Source organism: Cetorhinus maximus, chromosome 3, assembly GCF_964194155.1.
Source record: "Cetorhinus maximus chromosome 3, sCetMax3.hap1.1, whole genome shotgun sequence".
NCBI lineage: Eukaryota > Metazoa > Chordata > Chondrichthyes > Lamniformes > Cetorhinidae > Cetorhinus > Cetorhinus maximus.
The window spans coordinates 50772841-50793598 of NC_135881.1; the positions used below are offsets into that span (position 1 = coordinate 50772841).

At 43.4% G+C, this 20758-nt stretch overlaps 1 protein-coding gene across 2 annotated transcripts in view; it reads left to right on the plus strand.

Moving 5' to 3' along the window:
* The window catches only part of LOC144672767 (uncharacterized protein C10orf67, mitochondrial-like), a 148750-nt gene that overhangs the window by 13624 nt on the left and 114368 nt on the right, over window positions 1–20758 (plus strand). For both annotated transcript variants that reach the window (XM_078534744.1, XM_078534755.1), the window contains exon 4: window positions 6159–6233. In XM_078534744.1, the coding sequence (XP_078390870.1) occupies window positions 6159–6233 (75 nt within the window). The remainder of the gene's footprint in view (window positions 1–6158; window positions 6234–20758) is intronic.

Below are 20758 nucleotides of genomic sequence, written 5' to 3' on the forward strand. Positions count from 1 at the left end.
GGAGCAGCACCATATAATTTACAAAACCAATGTCATTTCAAATCTTATATTCAGCCTTTATTGTGTTAGGTGTGTGTGTGCTATTGTAGCATGAAGCAAATATTGTCAGGTAGTAAATTATAAGAATTAGTAAAGTTTGCCATCTTGCTAAATCTTTCAAATTAAAATGATTATCACTGAGATAATTTTTTTTTTGGCAGTCTTCCGGCATTTATTCCTCAAAATTATTATTTTTTAAAAATTCATCAATCTTATGCAATGTTCCATACAACTGTCAATTTAATTCAAATGTTTCAAGTTAAGTGAGGGCGAAAGGAGGTTGATAGTGGAAGTAATGGAGGAGGAGGAAAATAGGAATGAAGGAGGAATAGGTGATGGGAAGGGGATTGGGAGAAAGTGAGGGAGAAGACAGTGGAGGGCGGCTGGTGAGAAATGGAAAGGGAAGGAGAGAGGATGAGAATGCCAAGTAAGGGGAATTCAAATTGGCAGAAGATTGAGATATTGAACAGCCAGCCAGCCAGAAAGCAACGTACACCCATTGGAGAGTAGGGAATGTTGTGGTTGGGAAATGGGATGGAGGATGTTGCTGTAAGAGGGAAAATTAAATGATGCAGTGTTAGCCTACAAGGGACAACTGCTGAGTTATTCAGTTTTGGGGTGCAGGGGTTTGAGGACTGAAAACTTGCTCAGTGGATAGGGTATTGAGACAAAATGAAGTTTAGTGTGTATCGGGAGGAGTATGTGAGCCTAAATCTTGCTCACTGTGTGAAGCAAGGTGTTGAGAGATAGCTTTCTCAATGGTGGTGGGAATGTTGCTGAAAAATCTCAATTTGGGGGTGTGATTCTCTGGGCGATTGGAGTTAAGGGCTGAAACCTTGTTGTGATGGGGTTGTTACGGTATGAAATCTTGATCAACAGAAGAGCCCATGAATTGGTAAACATCCCGTTTTTATATTATTATTTCACTAAAAGGAAAGAAGTACCTTTTTACAGTAACTGATCTCATCAAACTGCATTGGACACCAGCATCATTCCAAAAAATCCTTTTTGTTTGTATTTTGGTAAAGTTGTTGCAGCATAAACGCAATTCTTCAGACATCTGCTTGTGCATACATATTTATATAAAACAGTTTGAATCTTCAAGGACAATGTAGATCAATAATTTAAATTGAAAAATCTGCTCTTTTCAGATGGTTGTTTTTAATTTTTAATCTTGTACCAAGATTGTTTTGGGTTTAAAAGTGTGGGATGTTGGGGTGGGGGTTGGCAGTAAACTGGAGTAGTGCAGTGGATAAAGAACAAAGAAAAGTACAGCACAGGAACAGGCCCTTCGGCCCTCCAAGCCTGCGCCGATCATATTGCCCGTCAACTAAAACATTTTACACTTCCGGGGTCCGTATCCCTCTATTCCGTCCTATTCATGTATTAGTACACTGATTTCACCCTCTGGGTCTTGTGTAAAAATACTAATGGTATGCAGTTCTCTTTTTTTTGTTGTTTCCAAGAGGCTTGTGTGAAGTTTTATCCCAGTTAATAGTGGGCATAGGTCCATAGCATAAAATTGTCCATCACTTGTCAAAATTGGCTCTGTTTCTTAGACCATAAAGATGATGATATGTGAAAGTGGGGAAAGGAGCTCTTTATTCCATTTACTTTACTATTGCAAAGTAATGGGGGAGGCAGTGACGTAGTGGTATTGTCACTGGACTAATAATCCAGAGACCCAGGGTAATGCTGTGGGGACCCGGGTTTGAATTCCACCATGGCAGATGGTGGCATTGAATTCAATAAAAATCTGGAATTAAAAGTCTAATGATGACCATGAAATCATTGTTGTAAAAATGCATCTGACTCACTAATGTCCTTTAGGGAGGAAATCTGCCATCTCTACTTGGTCTGCAATGTGGTTGGCTCGAAAATGCCCTCCGGAATGGCCTAACAAGCCACTCAGTTGAATTAAACTGCTAAAAACCCAATAAAAAGGAATGAAATCAGACGGACAACCTGGCATCGACCTAGGCACCAGAAACAAAATTGCTAACTTGGCGCTGTTGACCTTGCAAGGTCCTTCATAATAAAGTCTGGAGGCTTGTGTGAAAATTGGGGGAGCTGTCTCACAGACTAGTCAAGCAACAGCCTGACATAGTCATGCTCACGGAGTCATACATTACAGATAATGTCCCAGACACCGCCATCACCATCCCTGGGTGTGTCCTATCCTAAACCCAGCAGAGGTGGCGGCACAGTGGAATGCACTGGGGAGGAGGTTGCCTTGGGAGCCCACAACATCGACTCCGGACTCCATGAAGTCTCATGGCATCAGGTCAAAGGTGGGCAAGGAAACCTCCTGCTGATTACCATACACTGACCCCCTCAGCTGACGAATCAGTGCTCCTCCGTTTTGAACACCACTTGGAGGAAGCACTGAGGGTGGCAAGGGAGCAGAATGTACTCTAGGTGGGGGACTTCAATATCCATCACCAAGAGTGGCTCAGTAGCACCACAACTGACCAAGCTGACTGAGTCTTAAAGGACATAGCTGCTAGATTGAGTCTGCAGCAGATGGTGAGGGAACCAACAATAGGGAAAAACATACTTGACCTTATCCTCACCAATCTGCCTGCCGCAGGTGCATCTGTCCATGGAAGTATCAGTAGGACTGACGGCCACAGCCCTTGTGGATACAAAGTCCTATCTTCACATTGAGGGTACCCTCCATCATGTGTAGCACTACCACTGTACTAAATGGGTAGATTTCAAACAGATCTAGCAACTCAAGACTGGACATCCATGAGGCGCTGTAAGCCATCATCATCAGCAGAATTGTACTCGACCACAATATGTAACCTCATGGCCCGGCATATCCCCACTCTACCATTGCCACCAAGCTAGAGGATCACCCTGGTTCAATGAAGAGTGCAGGAGGGCATGCCAGGAGCAGCACCAGGCATAGCTAAAAATGAGGTATCAACCTAGTGAAGCTCCAACACAGGACTAATTGCCAAATTAGCCAAACAGCATAATTAGCAAGTGATAGAGCTAAGCGTTTCCTCAACCAACAGATCAAATCTAAGCTCTGCAGTCCTGCTACATCCAGTCATGAATGGACAATTAAACAACTCACTGGAGGAGGCGGCTGCACAAATATCCCCATCCTCAATGATGGGGGAGCCCAGCACATCAATGCACAAGGTAAAGCTGAAGCATTTGCAACAATCTTCAGCCAGAAGTGCTGAGTGGATGATCCATATTGGCCTCCTCTGGAGGTCCCCAGCATTACAGATGCCAGTCTTTAGCAAATTTGATTCACTCCGCGTGATATCATGAAACGGCTGAAGGCATTGGATACTGCAAAGGCAATGGGAACTAACAATATTCCGGCAATGGTACTGAAGACTTGTGGTCCAAAACTTGCCATGCCCCTAGCCAAGCTGTTCCAGTACACCTCCAACACAGGCATCGACCCGGGAATGTGGGAAATTTCCCAAGTGTGTCCTGTACACACAAAGCAGGACAAATCTAACCTGACCAATTATCGCTCCATCAGTCTGCTCTGGATCATCAGTAAAGTGATGGAAAGGGTCATCAACAGTGCTATCAAGCAGCACCTGCTAAGCAATAACCTGCTCACCAATGCTCTGTTTGGGTTCCGCCTGGCCCACGCAGCTCCTGACCTCATTACAGCATTGGTTCCAACATGGACAAAGGAGCTGAACTCCTGAGGTGGGGTGAGAGTGACTGCCCTTGACATAATTGAAGCATTTTACCGAGTGTAGCATCAAGGAGCCCTAGCAAAACTGGAGTCAATGGGAATCGGGGAAAACTCCCTGCTGGTTATAGACATACCTAACACAAAGGTGTGGTTGTTGGAGGTCAATTATCTCAATCCCAGGACATTACTACAGGAGTTCCTCAGGGTAGTGTCCTAGGCTAAACCATCTTCAGCTGCTTCCATCACAAGGTCTGTTATGATGTGGCAAATGATGTGTGCCAGGCGGACCAAACTCATGAAGGAAACTTGATTACGCTATCAGAATGGTTTTGCAATTTGTGTTTATTTTGAGATGCATGCACTGAATTCAGAAGTAATAAGTCCATCAAAACTTTGAGATTTAAAAAAATTAAATTGAAATATTTAACAAAAGAAAAGATTTCATGCACATACACAAGACTACAAATTACTACCATAATAACTCCTAAAATTCTCAATTAACCTGACAACCAGTTACGCCCCTTTTTAAGGAAACAGTCCAAAAATAGATTTCAGATTTTAAAACAGATCCAGCAAATTAACACAACACCCTGGACAGTGGAATTCCAAATGGCTTTTTCCAGCTTCAGTTTTGGTAGACAGCGGACTTATGTACAAATACTGGAGGCTTCATTAAGGCTACTTCACACACCTCTGTTAGATCCCACAATGCCTTCTCCTGACACACAGCCTCAATCTCCTTTATATATGTTTCTCTCTTCCGAGTATGTAAATTCTATTGTTTCATATGTCTTTGAAATTGTATCTTCCTCACAATATAAAAACTTTCATGTTGCTGCTATTTATTGTCAGTAACCTTTGGGAAAAATAAACCCATTCCTCAGTCTTGTTTATCTGGGCAGCTTATAAACAGACTGAGATCCCTTTTAAATCCAAATCTCCCTTCATTTATCTAACAATGGAAATTCCCTTCACCCTTTACATGCTAAGCCAGCATCCATGTTTACTCATTAGCATGTCAAGCACCTATCTTCTTTTGATTAGTCAAAGCCTGCAGTCTACTTGACTCCAAATGTAATTAAATCACCCACAGACAGACCCAACTACTACCCCCATAAACCTACTTTACAATAAACCATAAAAATATTATGGAAATGATTATACTCTCATGACAGGTCAGAAGTGGGGATGTTTGCTGATGATTGCACAATGTTCAGCACCATTCATGATTCCTCAGGTACTGAAGCAGTCCATGTCCAAATGCAACAAGACCTGGACAATATCCAGACTTGGGCTGACAAGTAGCAAGTAACATTCATGCCACACAAGTGCCAGACAGTGACCATTGCCAACAAGAGAGAATCTAACGATCGCCCCTTGACATTCAGTGGCATTACCATCGCTAAATCCCCCACTATCAATAACCTTGGGGTTACCATTGACCAGAAACTGAATTGGACTAGCCATATAAATACTGTGGCTACAAACGCAGGTCAAAGACGAGGAATCCTGTGGCAAGGAACTCACCTCCTTACTCCCCAAAGCATATCCACCATCTACAAGGCACAAGTCAGGAGTGTGATGGAATACTCTCCACTTGCCTGGATGAGTGCAACTTCAACAACACCCAAGAAGCCTGACACCATCCAGGACAAAGCCTGCTTGATTGGCACCTCATCCACAAATATTCATTCCCTCCACCACTGACGAACAGTGACAGCAGTGTATACCATCTATAAGATGCACTGCAGAAACTCACCAAGGCTCGTTAGACAACACCTTCCAAAGCCACGACCGCTACCAACCTAGAAGGACAAAGGCAGCAGACACATGGGAACAACACCATCTGGGAGCTCCCCCCCAAGTCACTCACCATCCTGACTTGGAAATATATTGCCGTTCCTTCAATGTTGCTGGGTCAAAATCTTGGAACTCCCTCCCTAACAGCATTGTGAGTGTACCTACACCACATAGATTGTGGCGATTCAAGAAGGCAGCTCACGACCACCTTCTCAAGGGATAGGCAATAAATGCTGGCCTAGCCAGTGACGCCCACATCCCATGAACAAATTAAAAAAAATGGTGGTTCTAGTGTTCACTACAAAATGAGGTATAGTTGGCCTGTGCCTCTGACAGCACTGCCACTGCTAACTACATAAACTCTTGACAATAGAGGTGAACATGTTTTGTCCTGGCATTTGCTGGCTGAACTGTTTTGCATCCACTGTAGTGATTATTTCTCAGCTGTTGTGAATATGTGGCTCTATGTTGAGGCAGTGTACTTTAATTTTTATAAAACTTGAACAGAGGGAAAAATACTTATGTAAGATTCTGTATTTATATTTGGTGTCACATGCAATAAAGGGAAAGTACAGTCTTTGAAGTCATCCTATTGGACAATATACTGTAGCTCATTGTATTAACTAGCTTGCTTTAATTTTTGCAGAGAATTGACGTTCTTCGTAATAGCTTTAAACAACAGCTTGATGATGAAATAGCAAAGATCAATGCTGGATTCAAGGTTAGTATGACTAACCGTTTATATTTACCTTTCAATATTGGCACCAAAAAGGATGCATTTAATATGTATTTTTTAAAAATTTGCCTTATTAATGCATAATCTGATTTTTTTCATTCCTTATTGTTTATGGCCATAATTTTTTTTTTTTTTTTTTGTAAAAATATACTTTATTCATAAAATATCTTCAATCCCATTCAAAACCATTTCAAAAACAACATTACAAGGGTACAATCCAGGTTAAACTTTTACAAAATGTATCACCAGGTGCATCAGTACAAACAATATTACAATCATTTACAGCCTTTCATTTTGATCTGTACAGCCCGAGGGGCTCTAAACAGTTCCCAGTCTCTCGGTGCGCTGTGGTAGAAAGGTCTTAGACAGCGACCCTTCCCCACTGCGCCTTTGCGGCAGCTGCCCCAAGCTTTAGTGCGTCCCTCAGCACGTAGTCCTGGACTTTGGATTGTGCCAGTCCGCAACAATCGGTCGGGGACAACTCTTTGTGCTGGAAGACCAACAAGTTTCGGGCAGACCAAAGCGCGTCTTTCACCGAGTTGATGATCCTCCAGCTGCAGTCGATGTTTGTCTCGGTGTGTGTCCCTGGGAACAGCCCATAGAGCACAGAGTCCTGTGTCACAGAACTGCTCGGGATGAACCTCGACAGCAACCACTGCATCTCTCTCCAGACTTTCTTTGCAAAGGCACAATCCACAAGGAGGTGAACAACAGTCTCTTCCCCACCACAGCCACCTCGAGGGCAACGTGCAGAGGGGGTGAGACTCCTGGCGTGTAGGAAGGATCTGACGGGGAGGGCCTTTCTCACCACCAGCCAAGCTACGTCTTGGTGCTTGTTGGAAAGTTCTGGCGATGAGGCATTCTGCCAAATGACTTTGACAGTCTGCTCGGGGAACCATCCCACAGGGTCCACCCTCTCCTTTTCCCTCAGGGCCTCTAGGACGTTACGTGCTGACCACTGCCTGATGGACTTGTGATCAAAGGTGTTTTTCTGCATAAATTTTTCCACCAGGGACAGGTGGTACGGCACGGTCCAACTACTTGGAGCGTTCCGCGGCAGCGTGGCCAGACCCATCCTTCGCAACACCGGGGACAGGTAGAACCTCAGCACGTAGTGACACTTGGTGTTTGCGTACTGAGGGTCTACGCACCGCTTGATGCAGCCGCACACAAAGGTGGCCATCAGTATGAGGGCGATGTTGGGCACGTTTTTTCCCCCTTTATCTAGAGGCTTGTACATCGCGTCCCTGCGGACACGATCCATTTTCGACCTCCAGATAAAGCGGAAGATGGCTCGAGTGATCGCCGTCGCGCAGGTGTCTGGAATGGGCCAGACCTGCGCCACGTACAGCAACAGCGAGAGTACCTCACACCTGATGACCAGGTTCTTACCCGCAATGGAGAGGGAGCGTCGCTCCCACATGCCCAGTTTCCTTTTCACCATAGCCACTCGCTCCTTCCAGTTTCTAACGCATGCCCCGGTCCCTCCGAACCATATCCCCAGCACCTTCAGGCCGTCAGCCCTGACAGTGAAGGGGACAAAGGATCGGTCAGCCCAGTTCCCAAAGAACATGGCCATAATATTTGGCTCTGTAGCATCACTAATTTCCGTGCTACAGGAGCCAGATGACAAAAAAAACAGGCAGGGGCTCGTCTCCCAATGACTTCCAACTCAGCCTGTTTTGTAGTATAATAGAGCGACGCCCTGTGTGTACACCAAAACATTCGGAGTGGGTACACTGAAGTCAGTTAGCGATGAATGCTGATTTGGCACCTGACCTGCCATTTTAGACCTCATCATTCCTGTTTAAGCCCTCTCTTAAACAAGCACAGCTGCACTAGAGTTCATCTGCATGAGGGAACCTCCACTAGCTTTATTTAAAGGTTCAACTTTTGGATGAGACGCTTTTGATTTATTTTTTGCTGCTTGAGAGGTAGTGGAACTGCTGTGTTATTGGAGGAGTTGACAAGCTTTTTTCAATCACAAGGGACTGTGCTGGATCTTTGGAAGGATTGGTGTGGTTTGAAAGGCTTCTGAGTGCACCACTTGCGCCTATTCATAGAGGCCATTGTTGTAGTTCTTCTTGTGCAATCGCATGACTGTGAGATGGAGCAGAGGTAGCAGAAAGGAGAAGCTGCTCACAGAGAGAGTGCGAAGGAGGGCTCTCACCAGGATGCCTTTCGCACCTAATATCTTCATAGTGCACTTTAACCCTCACCTAAGCTATGAGCAGTGTCTGCAGGGGTTACAGTTCACCATGTAGATGGCCACAGAACTGTGCCACCTCCTTGACCCGGACCTGCAGAAGCAGGATAAGGACAGCACTGCCAGTAGCTGTCAAGATCACCATGGCCTTCAATTTCTATGCCAGTGAATCTTTCCAGGCTGGAGCCAGCGATATCACTGATTTCCTCAGTTTACCATCCATCTCGGAGGTCACCAAGGTGCTGTACACCAGGAGAGGGAACTGCATTGCCTTCTCAATAACCAGAGAGAAGCAGGAGGCATGAGCGTAAGGCTCTGCCAGGATAGTGGGCTTCCCCCATGGTGCAGGGAGCCATTGATTGCACGTGTTGCATCTTAATAGGAAGATGTACTGAAAAGGCAAAGTGTTTTACTTCCTGGATATTCAGATGGTTTTTGAACAGGCATTCCCGCTGTGCTGGTAGTAGTCCCAATGCTTTCATCTTGTGCCAGTCAGCAGACCCAGACACCTTTGAACCACTGCACCAGACCGGAGGATAGCTGCTCAGTGACAAGGGCAATCCACTGTTCACATGACTGATAACAACTTTCCATCACCGAGGATGTGGAGGATTTGGAGTGGAGCGGTCCATTAGTGAACTGAAGCAATGTTTCTGCTGTCTGGACTGCTTGGGGGGAGCCCTCCAGTAATTGTCGGAGCATATCTCCCAATTCATGATGGTCTGCTGTATCTTAGGAACATGGAAACATAGGAAATAGGAGCAGGAGTAAGCCATTTGGCCCCTTGAGCCCTCTGCACTATTCAACTAGATCAGGGTTGATGATCTACCTCAATGCCATTTTCTCACACTATTTCCAAATTCTTTGATGTCCTTAATATCTAGAAAGCTGTCAATCTCTGTCTTGAACATACTCAATGACTGAGCCTCCACTGCCCTCTGGGGTAGAGAATTCCAAATATTCATCACCCTCCTTGTCTCCATCCTAACTGGCCTACCCTGTATCCTGAGACTGTGACCCCTTGTTCTAGACCTTCCAGTCAGGGGAAACATCCTTGCTGCATTTACCCTGTCGTGCCCTGTAAGAATTTTCTGTTTTAATGAGATCACCTTTCATTCTTCTGAACTTTAGAGAATACAGGCCTAGCATCCTCACTCTCTCCTCAAATACAATCCCGCCATCCGAGGAGTCTGGTGATGCTTCGTTGCACTCCCTTTATGGCAATTATATCTTTCTTTGGATGAGACCAAAACTATACACAATACTCCAGGTGTGATCTCGCCAAGGGTCTATACAATTGCCGCAAGACATCTTTACTCCTGTACTCAAATCCTCTTGCAGGGAAGGCCGACATACCATTTGCCTTTCTAATTGTTTGCTGCATGTGCATGTTAGCTTTCAGCGCCTTATGAACAAGGACACCCAGTCCCTTTGGACATCAACATTTCCCAGTCTCTCACCAATAAGAAATACTCTGCATTTCTGTTTTCCCTACCAAAGTGGATAACTTCACATTTTTCCACATTATATTCCACCTGCCATGCTCCTGTGCACTCACTTAGCCTGTCTAAATCCCCTTGAACCCTTTTTGCATCCTCCTCACAACTCACATTCCCACCTAGTTTTGTATCATTAGCAAACTTGGAAATATTACATTTGGTCCCCACATCCAAGTCATTGATATAGATTCTGAAAAGCTAGGGTCCAAGCATTGATCCATTAGTTACAGCCTGCCAACCTGAGAATGACCCGTTTATTTCTACTCTCTGTTTTCCATCCGTTAACGAGGAGATGGTGGCGCAGTGTTAATGTCACTGGACTAGTAATAGAGAGGCCCAGATGAATGCCCTGGGGATATGGGTTCAAATCCCACCATGGCAGCTGGTGGAATTTGAATTCAATTAATAAAATCCGGAATTGAAAGCTAGTCTCAGTAATGGTGACCATGAGACTATCATCGATTGCTGGAAAACCCATCTGGTTCACTAATGTCCTTTAGGGAAGGAAATCTGCCGTCCTTACCCGGTCTGGCGTACATGTGACTCCAGATCCACAGCAATGTGGTTGACTCTTAACTGCACTAGCAAGCCACTCAGTTCAAGGGCACTTAGGGATGGGCAACAAACAAAGAAATATAGAAAATAGGAGCAGGAGTCATTCCTGAGACTGTGACCCCTTGTTCTGGACCCCCCCAGCCAGAGGAAACATCATCCCTGCATCCAGTCTGTCTAGCCCTGTCAGAATTTTATATGTTTCAATGAGATTGCCTCTCGTTCTTCTGTACTCCAGTAAATACAGGCCTAGCCGACCCAATCTCTCCTCAATCCTGCCATCCCAGAAATTAATCTGGTGAACAAATGGTTGCCTGCATCCCATGAATGAATAAAGAACCAATTCTCAATCCATACCAGTGTATTACCCCCCAGTCCCATGTGCTCTAATCTTGTTTAGTAATCTCTTGTGTGGTGTCTTATCGAAAGCCTGCAGAAAATCCAAATACACCACATTCACTGGTTTCCCCTTGATATTTCTTGCGAGTTGTCCTGATGTGTGCAAGATCATAGAATAGGGATGTGGAACCTTTTTCTTATCACAGGCCATTCATATATAGACAAAATCAGTTGCGGGCCCCATGCACACACAAAAATCAACTTAATAACGTTTTTTTTTAGAGAGAATACAGAAACGTTCAACTCAGCTGTTGTTTTAACGCGATGGCTGAATTTGAATATTATATTATTAAATAATATTATAGTAATTTAGCTGATGCTTTTATCCAATGCAAATTTGTAACGATGATGATAAATGTTATTTTGAAGGTGCTATTGTCATAGGTCTGTATTTTTAGGAATCTTACTGCAGGCTGGATGAAATCGAGCAACGGGTCGGATCTGGCCCATGGGCCGAAGGTTCCTCACCTCTGTGATAGGGCCGTAGAAAAGTTACGGTGCAGAAGGAGGCCATTTAGCCTATCATGTCTGTGCTGGCCAAAAAAAGAGAAAAAAAGAAACTAGCCACTCAATTTTAATCCCACTTTTCAGCACCTGGTCCATTGCCTTGCAGGTTACAGCATTTCTGGTGCAGACCCAGGTACCTTTTAAATGAGTTGAGCATTTCAGCCTCAACCACCAATTTAGGCAGTGGATTCCAGACGCCCACTAGATGAAAAAGCTATTCCTCATGTCCCCTCTAATCCTTCCACCAATCACTTTAAATCTATGTCCCCTGGTAATTGACCCCTCAGCCAGGGGAAACAGTCTTTCCTGTCTATCTATGCCTCTCATAATTTTGTACACCACAATTAGATCACTCCCTCAGCCTTCTCTGCTCTATGGAAAACAACCCTAATCTATCCAATCTTTCCTCATAGCTGCAATTTTCAAGCCCTGGCAACATTCTTGTAAAACCCCTCTGTATTCTCTCCGGAGCAATTATGTCCTTCCTGTAATATGATGACCAGAACTGTATACAAAATTCCAGCTGAAGATGAAGATAAAAAGCTTCTTCAAAAAATGTGTTGTTTTCAGCAATACTCAAGTTCTGTTTTACCAAGCGACTATCTTACATTTATGACCTCTAGTTTTGGACTTTCTCTCAAGTAGAAAATATTTCCTTCACATCCATTGTGACTGTGCCAGATCTTGAATAGAGCTACCCAAGTTAGTCCGATTCCTGTTATGATACAGCAGTTGGTAAAGGCTGAGTTGTTTAAATCCCAGAGGGAAACTTGAACAACTGTCATAACCTATATTTTCAAATGGCATGTTTGAGATGCAGCTCTGAATTCAGCAGTAAAACCACCAAGCCTCAAAAGGTTTTTTTATATAAAACTAAATTAAACATTTATTAATTCAACAAAAAATTCAACACATACACATGTCTACAAATTAATACCATTATAACTTTTAAACAAATCCCCAAATTAATCACTCCCAAGTAAATCTTCACCAAGGCAACAATAACCCATAGACTTTAAACAGACACCAGGCAAAGCACATTTGACCGTACAAATTCAAAATGAGGTTCCTTGCAATTTGGTTCCTTTGCAGACACAGTTGTATGCTTTCAGGCTGGTTAGATCTTAAATGCCTCTGTCTTACACACAAACTCCTTTCTGTTTATACCTAGCTTTTCCTTTGAATGTAAATTTCCCATTGTATCACCAGGCTTGTAATGTTACACCGCCTAACAATAATATTTTCATCCCACTAATTTTATTAGTGATATAAACACATTGCTTGGCATCTCCCAGCTAGTTGCAAGATTTTACTCCCACTCTTGAATGCTTCATTCAACAAATAGAGATGTACACCTTTAACATCTATGTTTCTAAACTTCCCCACGGTTATCTAATTACCATTTCAAACCCGCTTCTTTCTATACATCAAAGCACCCAGACTAGCTGGTTTTAATCTAACTAAGACACACACACATAGACACCACTAAAACTATTTTAAAAAACAATTTCCAATAATATTATAGACATTAATCTCTTCATGACACTCCTCTGCTCTTTTCCCATAACCCTGCAAGTTTCCATCAGGTCCTATCCAGTTCCCTCATAGAATTGTGGAATGGTATTACCAAAACCTATCACAGAGACGGTTGTGAAGATTTTCAAAAGGATGGTTTGTCAAAATAATTATTGAATAGACTTGACTTGTTAACCTTGGTCAGACCCTGGAGCATTGCATGCACTTTTGATACCACACCTCAGGAAAGCTATACAAGCCTTAGAGCAGTGAAAATTTTCCAAAACAATACCTTGCCTTAAAGGCTTAATTTATTAGGACAGATTGCATAAACTTGGCTTGAATTCATTTGTGCTTAGAGGGTTGAAGTATGATCTAGGAGCAGCGTTTACAATTGATTAACTATTTTCTTCTGTTGGGGGGGACACAATTGAACAGGGAGGCACAATCTTAAAATTAGAGCTAGGCCATTTGGGAGCAAAATCAAGAAGCACTTTTTCACATAAAGGCAAGTGGAAATGTGGAATTCTCTTTTCCAAAGGTCATGGATGTGGAATCAATTGAAATTTCAATGACTGAGAATTAGATTGTTTATTAGGCAAGAGAGTTAAGAGATATGGATCAAAGGTAGGTAAATGGAGCTGAGCTACAGTTCAGCCATGATGTAGTTGCACAGCACTAGAACAGGCTAAAGGGGGTGAACTTGGTTTCAACTGAAAGTAGGTTATAAGGATTTTGCTGCTTATGTGGAATAAATAAAGTAATTTATCATACAAAAGGCATAGCATTACTTTAAATTAGAGAGCACACATATATACATGAATGTTCATTGATTAAAAAAGAAAAGGGTTGAAAATTGCCTTAATAAAGTTTAGAAATTGAAGCGCTGCTGCCCAAATGAGGATGTAAAACACAAGACTATTTTAGCAGACAGCTGAATCATTTACTTGTATTTAAATTAGACAAAAAAACACACATTGTTCATGAGGCCAGCGACAAAATAAAAGCAAATAGAAATTCAGCTTTCACAATATTGTCTCTGAGAGTGTGAATGCTTTCCAATCCTCTCCAGCATTCTTGAAGTGTAAGGAGGAATTAAACTTAGAGAATATTACTGATTAATATTAGAGTTATGGGAAATTTACCTAAAGTCATGGGACAATGTCACCAAGATGGAAAGAGTTTGCTTCTGCAGCAATACTTCTCCAAATCACCAGAAAGCTAGGACAATGACCAGAAGGAATTTATTGAATAAAGATTGGTTATTTGTATCTCTTATAATACTGCTTGTATGGGAGTACAGTTGAAAAGCACCATTCCCCTGACATTACTGTTAGGAGTACCATTCACCATGCCAACTGTAGCTCAGTTGGAAACACTCTTGCCTCTGAGGTAGGAAGTTGTAGATTCAAGTCCCAATTCAGAGCAGAAGCACAAAAATTGAGGCTGACATCCAATGCAGTATTGAGAGTGTGTTGCACTGTTGGAGGTGCTGTGTTTCAGATGAGATGTTAAACCAAGGCCCTAGCTGCCCTTTCAGGTGGAAGTAAAACATCCTAAGGCACTACTTTAGAAAACAGTACTTTTCTCCACTGTCCTGGCAACATTTATCCCTCAATTTGGTATCACTTGAGAAAAGAAAAACAGTTTATCTGGTCATGATTATATTGCTGTTTATGGGAGTTTGTCATGTACAAATTGACTGTCTCCTATATTACAATGACTACATTTCAAAAGTACTTCAAAGCTGTAAAGTCCTTTGTGATGTCCTGAGGCTGTGAAAGGTGTTACATAAAGGCAAGTCTTTCTTTCCATTAACTGGTTTCAGTTTGTATTCCATGGCCACTGCACATGCACAATGTGATTGTGACATGGTGTCCAGTGTTATCATGACTGGTTGAAGGTTTTGCCAAATCTGTTTTGTTTGACTTGGGGTCTGCGGATTGTGCTGCTGCTAGTTCCGTGCCCTTTCTGGACACAGGAGCTAAGATTCAGAGGAAAGAAAAAAACAAATTTTCCCCACCATCAGTCTCTAAACATCAGGCTGCCAGCTGCTGGTAGCCCAAGGCATAAGAGCCAAACGATAACTACTGAAAAGACCATCACCAGAAGTGATTAGCACTATGACATACTACTCGATATGGTCTAACTAAGAGTCTACATAAGCTGAACATAACTTCTCTATTTTTAAATTTTATCTCACTAGAAATAAACCCCAGTGCTTGGCTTTTTCTACTTATGGATTTATTAACCTGCATTGCTACTTTTAATGATTTGTGTATCTGTGTCCTACTGTATCTGCCTGTGCTCCTCCATCATATTAAGCCTCTTATTATCCAAGTAGTCCTTATTTATCCTAGCAAAGTCCACCACGTCACACTTACCTCTTTTTAAACTAATTTACCAGTTACATGCCCATTCTGATGCTGATTGATGTCCTTTTAACATAGAAACATAGAAAATAGGAGCAGGAGTAGGCCAATCGGCCCTTCGCGCCTGCTCCACCATTCATTATGATCATGGCTGATCATCCAACTCAATAGCCTGCTCCTGTTTTCTCCCCATATCCTTTGATCCCCTTCACCTAAGAGCTATATCTAACTCCTTCTTGAAAACATACAATGTTTTGGCCTCAACTACTTCCTGTGGTAGCGAATTCCACAGGCTCACCACTCTTTGGGCGATGAAATTTCTCCTCATCTCAGTCCTAAATGGTCTACCCTGTATTCACAGACTGTGACCCCTGGTTCTGGACTCCCCCACCATCGGGAACATCCTTCCTGCATCTACCCTGCCTAGTCCTGTTAGAATTTTATAGGTTTCTATGAGATCCCCCCTCATTCTCCTGAACTCCAGCAAATATAATCCTAACTGACTCAATCTCTCCTCATATGTCAGTCCCGCCTTCCCAGGAATCAGTCTGGTAAACCTTCGCTGCACTCCCTCTATAGCAAGAACATCCTTCCTCAGATAAGGAGACCAAAACTGCACACTATATTCCAGGTGTGGTCTCACCAAAGCCCTGTATAATTACAGCAAGACATCCCTGCTCCTGTACTCAAATTCTCTCGCTATTAAGGCCAACAAAACATTTGCCTTCTTTACCGCCTGCTGCACCTGCAAGCTTACCTTCAGCGACTGGTGTACGAGGACACCTAGGTCTCGTTGCACATTCCCCTCTCTCAATTTATAGCCATTCAGATAATAATCTGCCTTCCTGTTTTTGCTACCAAAGTGGATAACCTCACATTTATCCACATTATACTGCATCTGCCATGCATTTTCCCACTCACTCAGCTTGTCCAAATTACACTGAAGCATCTCTGCATCCTCTTCACAGCTCACCCTCCCACCCAGCTTTGTGTCATCTGCAAATTTGGAGATATTACATTTAGTTCCCTCATCTAAATCATTAATATATATTGTGAATAGCTGGGATCCCAGCACCGATCCCTGCGGTACCCCACTAGTTACTGCCTGCCATTCGAAAAAAGACTCGTTTATTCCTACTCTTTGTTTCCTGTCTGCCAACCAGTTTTCTATCCATCTCAATACACTCTCCCCAATCCCATGTGCTTTAATTTTACACGCTAATCTCTTATGTGGGACTTTGTCGAAAGCCTTCTGAAAGTCCAAATAAACCACATCCACTGGCTCCCCCTCAATCAACTCTACTGGTTACATTCTTGAAAAATTCCAATAGATTTGTCAAGCATGATTTCCCTTTCGTAAATCCATGCTGACTCTGTCCGATACTGCCACTGTTTTCCACGTGCTCAGCTATTAAATCTTTTATAATGGACTCTAGAATTTTCCCCACTGCCGACATCAGGCTGCATGATCTATAACTCCCTGTTTTTTCTCTACCTCCCTTTTTAAATAGTGGGGTTACATTAGCTACCCTCCAATCTGTAGGAACTGTTCCAGAGTCTATAGAATCTCGGAAGATGACCACCAATGCACCCCCTATTTCTAGGGCCACTTCCTTAAGTACTCTGGGATGTAGATTATCAGGCCGTGGGGATTTATCGGCCTTCAATCCCAACAATTTCTCCAACACCATTTTCCTACTAACACCTGATTTCTTTCAGTTCCTCCCTCTCACTAAACCCTGTGTTCCCCAACATTTCTGGTATGTTATTTGTATCCTCCTTTGTGAAGACAGAACCAAAGTATGTATTTAGTTGGTCAGCCATTTCTTTGTTCCCCATTATAAATTCCCCTGTTTCTGACTCTAAGGGACCTACGTTTGTCTTCAATCCTTTTCTCTTCACATACCTATAGAAATTTCTAGTCTATTTATGTTTCCTGTAGGCTTACCCTCGTACTCTATTTTCCCTTTCTTAATCAATCCCTTAGTCCTCCTTTGCTGAATTCTAAACTGCTCCCAATCCTCAGGGCTGTTGTTTTTTCTGGCCAATTTGTATGCCTCTTCCTTGGATCTAATACTATCTCTAATTTCCCTGGTAAGCCATGGTTTGGTCACCTTTCCTATTTTACTTTTGCGCCAGACAGGAATAAACAATTGTTGCACTTCACCCATGCACTCTTTGAACGTTTGCCATTGCCTGTCCACTGTCATCCCTTTAATTAACGTTTCCCAATCCATCATAGCCAACTCGCACCTCATACTATCGTAGTTTCCTTTATTAAGTTTCAGGGCCCTAGTCTCAGAGTCAACCATGTCATTCTCCATCTCGATGAAGAATTCTATCATATTATGATCGCTCATCCCCAAGGGGCCTTGCACAACTAGATTGCCAATTATTCCTTTCTCATTACACAATACCCAGTTGAGGATGGCCTGTTCTCTCGTTGATTCCTCAACGTATTGGTCCAGAAAGCCATCCCATATACACTCCAGGAATTCCTCCTCTATGGTATTGATACTAATTTGATTTGCCCAATCTGTATGCAGATTAAAGTTACCTGTAATTACAGATGTTCCTTTATTGCATGTGTCTCTAATTTCCTGTTTAATGCCATTCCCAACACCACCACTACAGTTTAGGGGTCTATATACAACCCCCACTAACGTTTTTTGCCCCTTAGTGTTTTTCAGCTCTACCCATACAGATTCCACATCGTCGGAGCTAATGTCTTTCCTCACTATTGCATTAACTTCCTCTTTAACCAGCAATGCAACTCCACCGCCATTTCCTTTTTATCTGTCCTTCCTAAACACTGAATACCCCTGGATGTTCACTTCCCTGCAGTCCCCTGGTCACCCTGCAGTCATGTCTCCGTAATCCCGACTATATCATACCTGTTTACATCTACTTGTGCGGTAAATTCACCCACTTTATTGCAAATGCTCCTTGCGTTAAGGCACAAAGCCTTAAGGCTTGTCTTTTTAACATTACTTGTCCCGTTCCCACTATTTTTCACTGAGGCCCTGTTTAATTCTTGCCCTTGATTTCTCTGCCTATCACTTTTCTTATTCCCCTTTCTGTCTTTTGTTCTTGTCCTTGATTCCCCCTCCTCTGACTCCTTGCATAGGTTCCCATTCCCCTGCCATTTTAGTTTAAACCGTCCCCAACCACTCTAGCAAATATTCCCCCTAGGACATCAGTCCCAGGCCTACCCAGGTGTAACCCATCCAGTTTGTACGGGTCCCACCTCCCCCAGAACCAGTCCCAGGAATCTGAATCCCTCCCCCTCACACCATCTCTTCAGCCACGTATTCATCCGATATATCCTGCGATTTCTACTCTGACTAGCACGTGGCACTGGTAGTAATCCTGAGATCACTACCTTTGAGGTCCTACTTTTCAACTTACTTCTTAACTCCCTATATTCTGCTTTTAGGACCTCATCCCTTTTTTTACCTAGGTCATTTGCACCAATATGTACCATGACCACTGGCTGTTCACCCTCCCCCTTCAGAATGTCCTGTAGCCGCTCTGACACATCCTTGACCCTAGCACCAGGGAGGCAACATACCATCCTAGAGTTTTGTTTGAGGCCACAGAAATGCCTATCTATTCCCCTTACAATTGAATCCCCTATAACTATTGCATTCCCACACTTTTTACTCCTCCCCTGTGCAGCAGAGCCAACCGTGGTGCAACAAATTTGGCTGTTGCTGCTTTCCCCTGAGAGGCCATTTCCCCAACAGTATCCAAAGCCGTATATCTGCTTTGCAGGGGAATAGCCACAGGAGATTCCTGCACTGCCTGCCTAGTCCTCTTGTTCTGCTTGGTGGTCACCAATTCCCTTCCTGCCTGTGGACTCTTAGCCTGCAGTGTGACCACCTCTCGATACGTGCTATCCACGATGCTCTCCGCCTCGCGGATGCTCCACAGTGTCCCCAGCCGCCGCTGCAGCTCCGAAACCCGGGCTTCCAGGAGCTGCAGCTGGAGACACTTCCCGCACACATGTTGGCCCCAGGCACTGGAAATGTTCCCGGCTCCCCAAATAGAGCAGGAGGAGCACACCATGGCTTTGAGCTCTCCTGCCATGACTTACCCCTTTAAATTAAATTAAACCTTTTGGAAGATACTTAATATTAAATAATATCAATTACTCTAGGGCTCTTCTTCCCTGCTCCTCATTATTACAGAATATAGCCCTTACAAACGATGAACCACAAAATAAGAACTTAAAGACCATAAGTGATATAAGTAGTAAATACTTAACCGACTGTACTCACGGTACTCAAAGAATCACTCACCTCGTTCCCTCCTCACCGAACACCCTCAGTCACCTCTGCTCTCCCAGCTCCTTTTCAACTCCCGGCTCCTCTCACACTCCTTTTCAACTCCTGACTCCTCTTGCGTTTCTCTTCAACTCCTGGTTCGTCTCGTGCTTCTCTTCAACTCTCAACTCCTCTCACATTCCTTTTCAACTTTCGACTCCTCTCGCACTTCTCTTCAACTCCTGGCTCCTCTCGCGCTCCTTTTCCACTCCCGGCTCCTCTTGCGCTTCTCTTCAGCTCCTGGCTCGTCTCGCACTTCCCTTCAACTCCCGACTCCTCTCGCGCTCCTTTTCCACTCCTGGCTCCTCTCCCAGCTCCTTTTCCTTTTGCACAGGAACATAGGAAATAGGATTCAGGAGTAGGCCTGCTCCACTATTCAATTAGATCGCGGCTGATCATCTACCTCAACACCATTTTCCCGCACTATCCCCATCTCCCTTGATATCCTTAATAGCTAGAAATCTATCCATCTCTGTCTTGAACATACTCGATGAATGAGTCTCCACACCCCTCTGGGGTAGAGAATTCCAAAGAAACATTAACTCTGTTTCTCTCTCCACAGATGCTGTCAGACCAGCTCAGTTTTTCCCATTCACTTGTATTTGTGTCATCAATTCATCCACTGATTTGCGACTGCTTAGGGTGCCTTTAATTTTGCCTTTTTAACATTTTTTGTTAACATTGATCCTACTTGTTGCTGGCTTTTGTTTCTGCTGCCTGCCAATTTTGCTTATTACTTTTCTTCCTATCATTAGGAGCTTTGCTTCTTTCTTACCTGAATTCCCTCTCCGGTTTCCAACCCCTTGACAATCTAGTTTAAACCCTCCACAACTTTGAAGGAAACCCCTTGCTAGCATGACTTTGGTGACCATTTCAGGAGGAGGAGGCAGCATCCGGGACATCATTTCTCTGGAGGGGCTACCAGTGAGTGTCTCATCAGACTCCAATTTCCCTGAACATGTCCCCAGATCACCATTGCTTCACGCTTCCCCATCTACTATTCCTATGACCATCACAGAGTCCTCTTTGCCAAAATCCTGAAATAAAAGAAAACACAAAACAATCATTCCATATAAACTTTTTCCAACAACACTTCCATACTATACTCAGCTATTCACTCTTGTGCTTTCCCTTA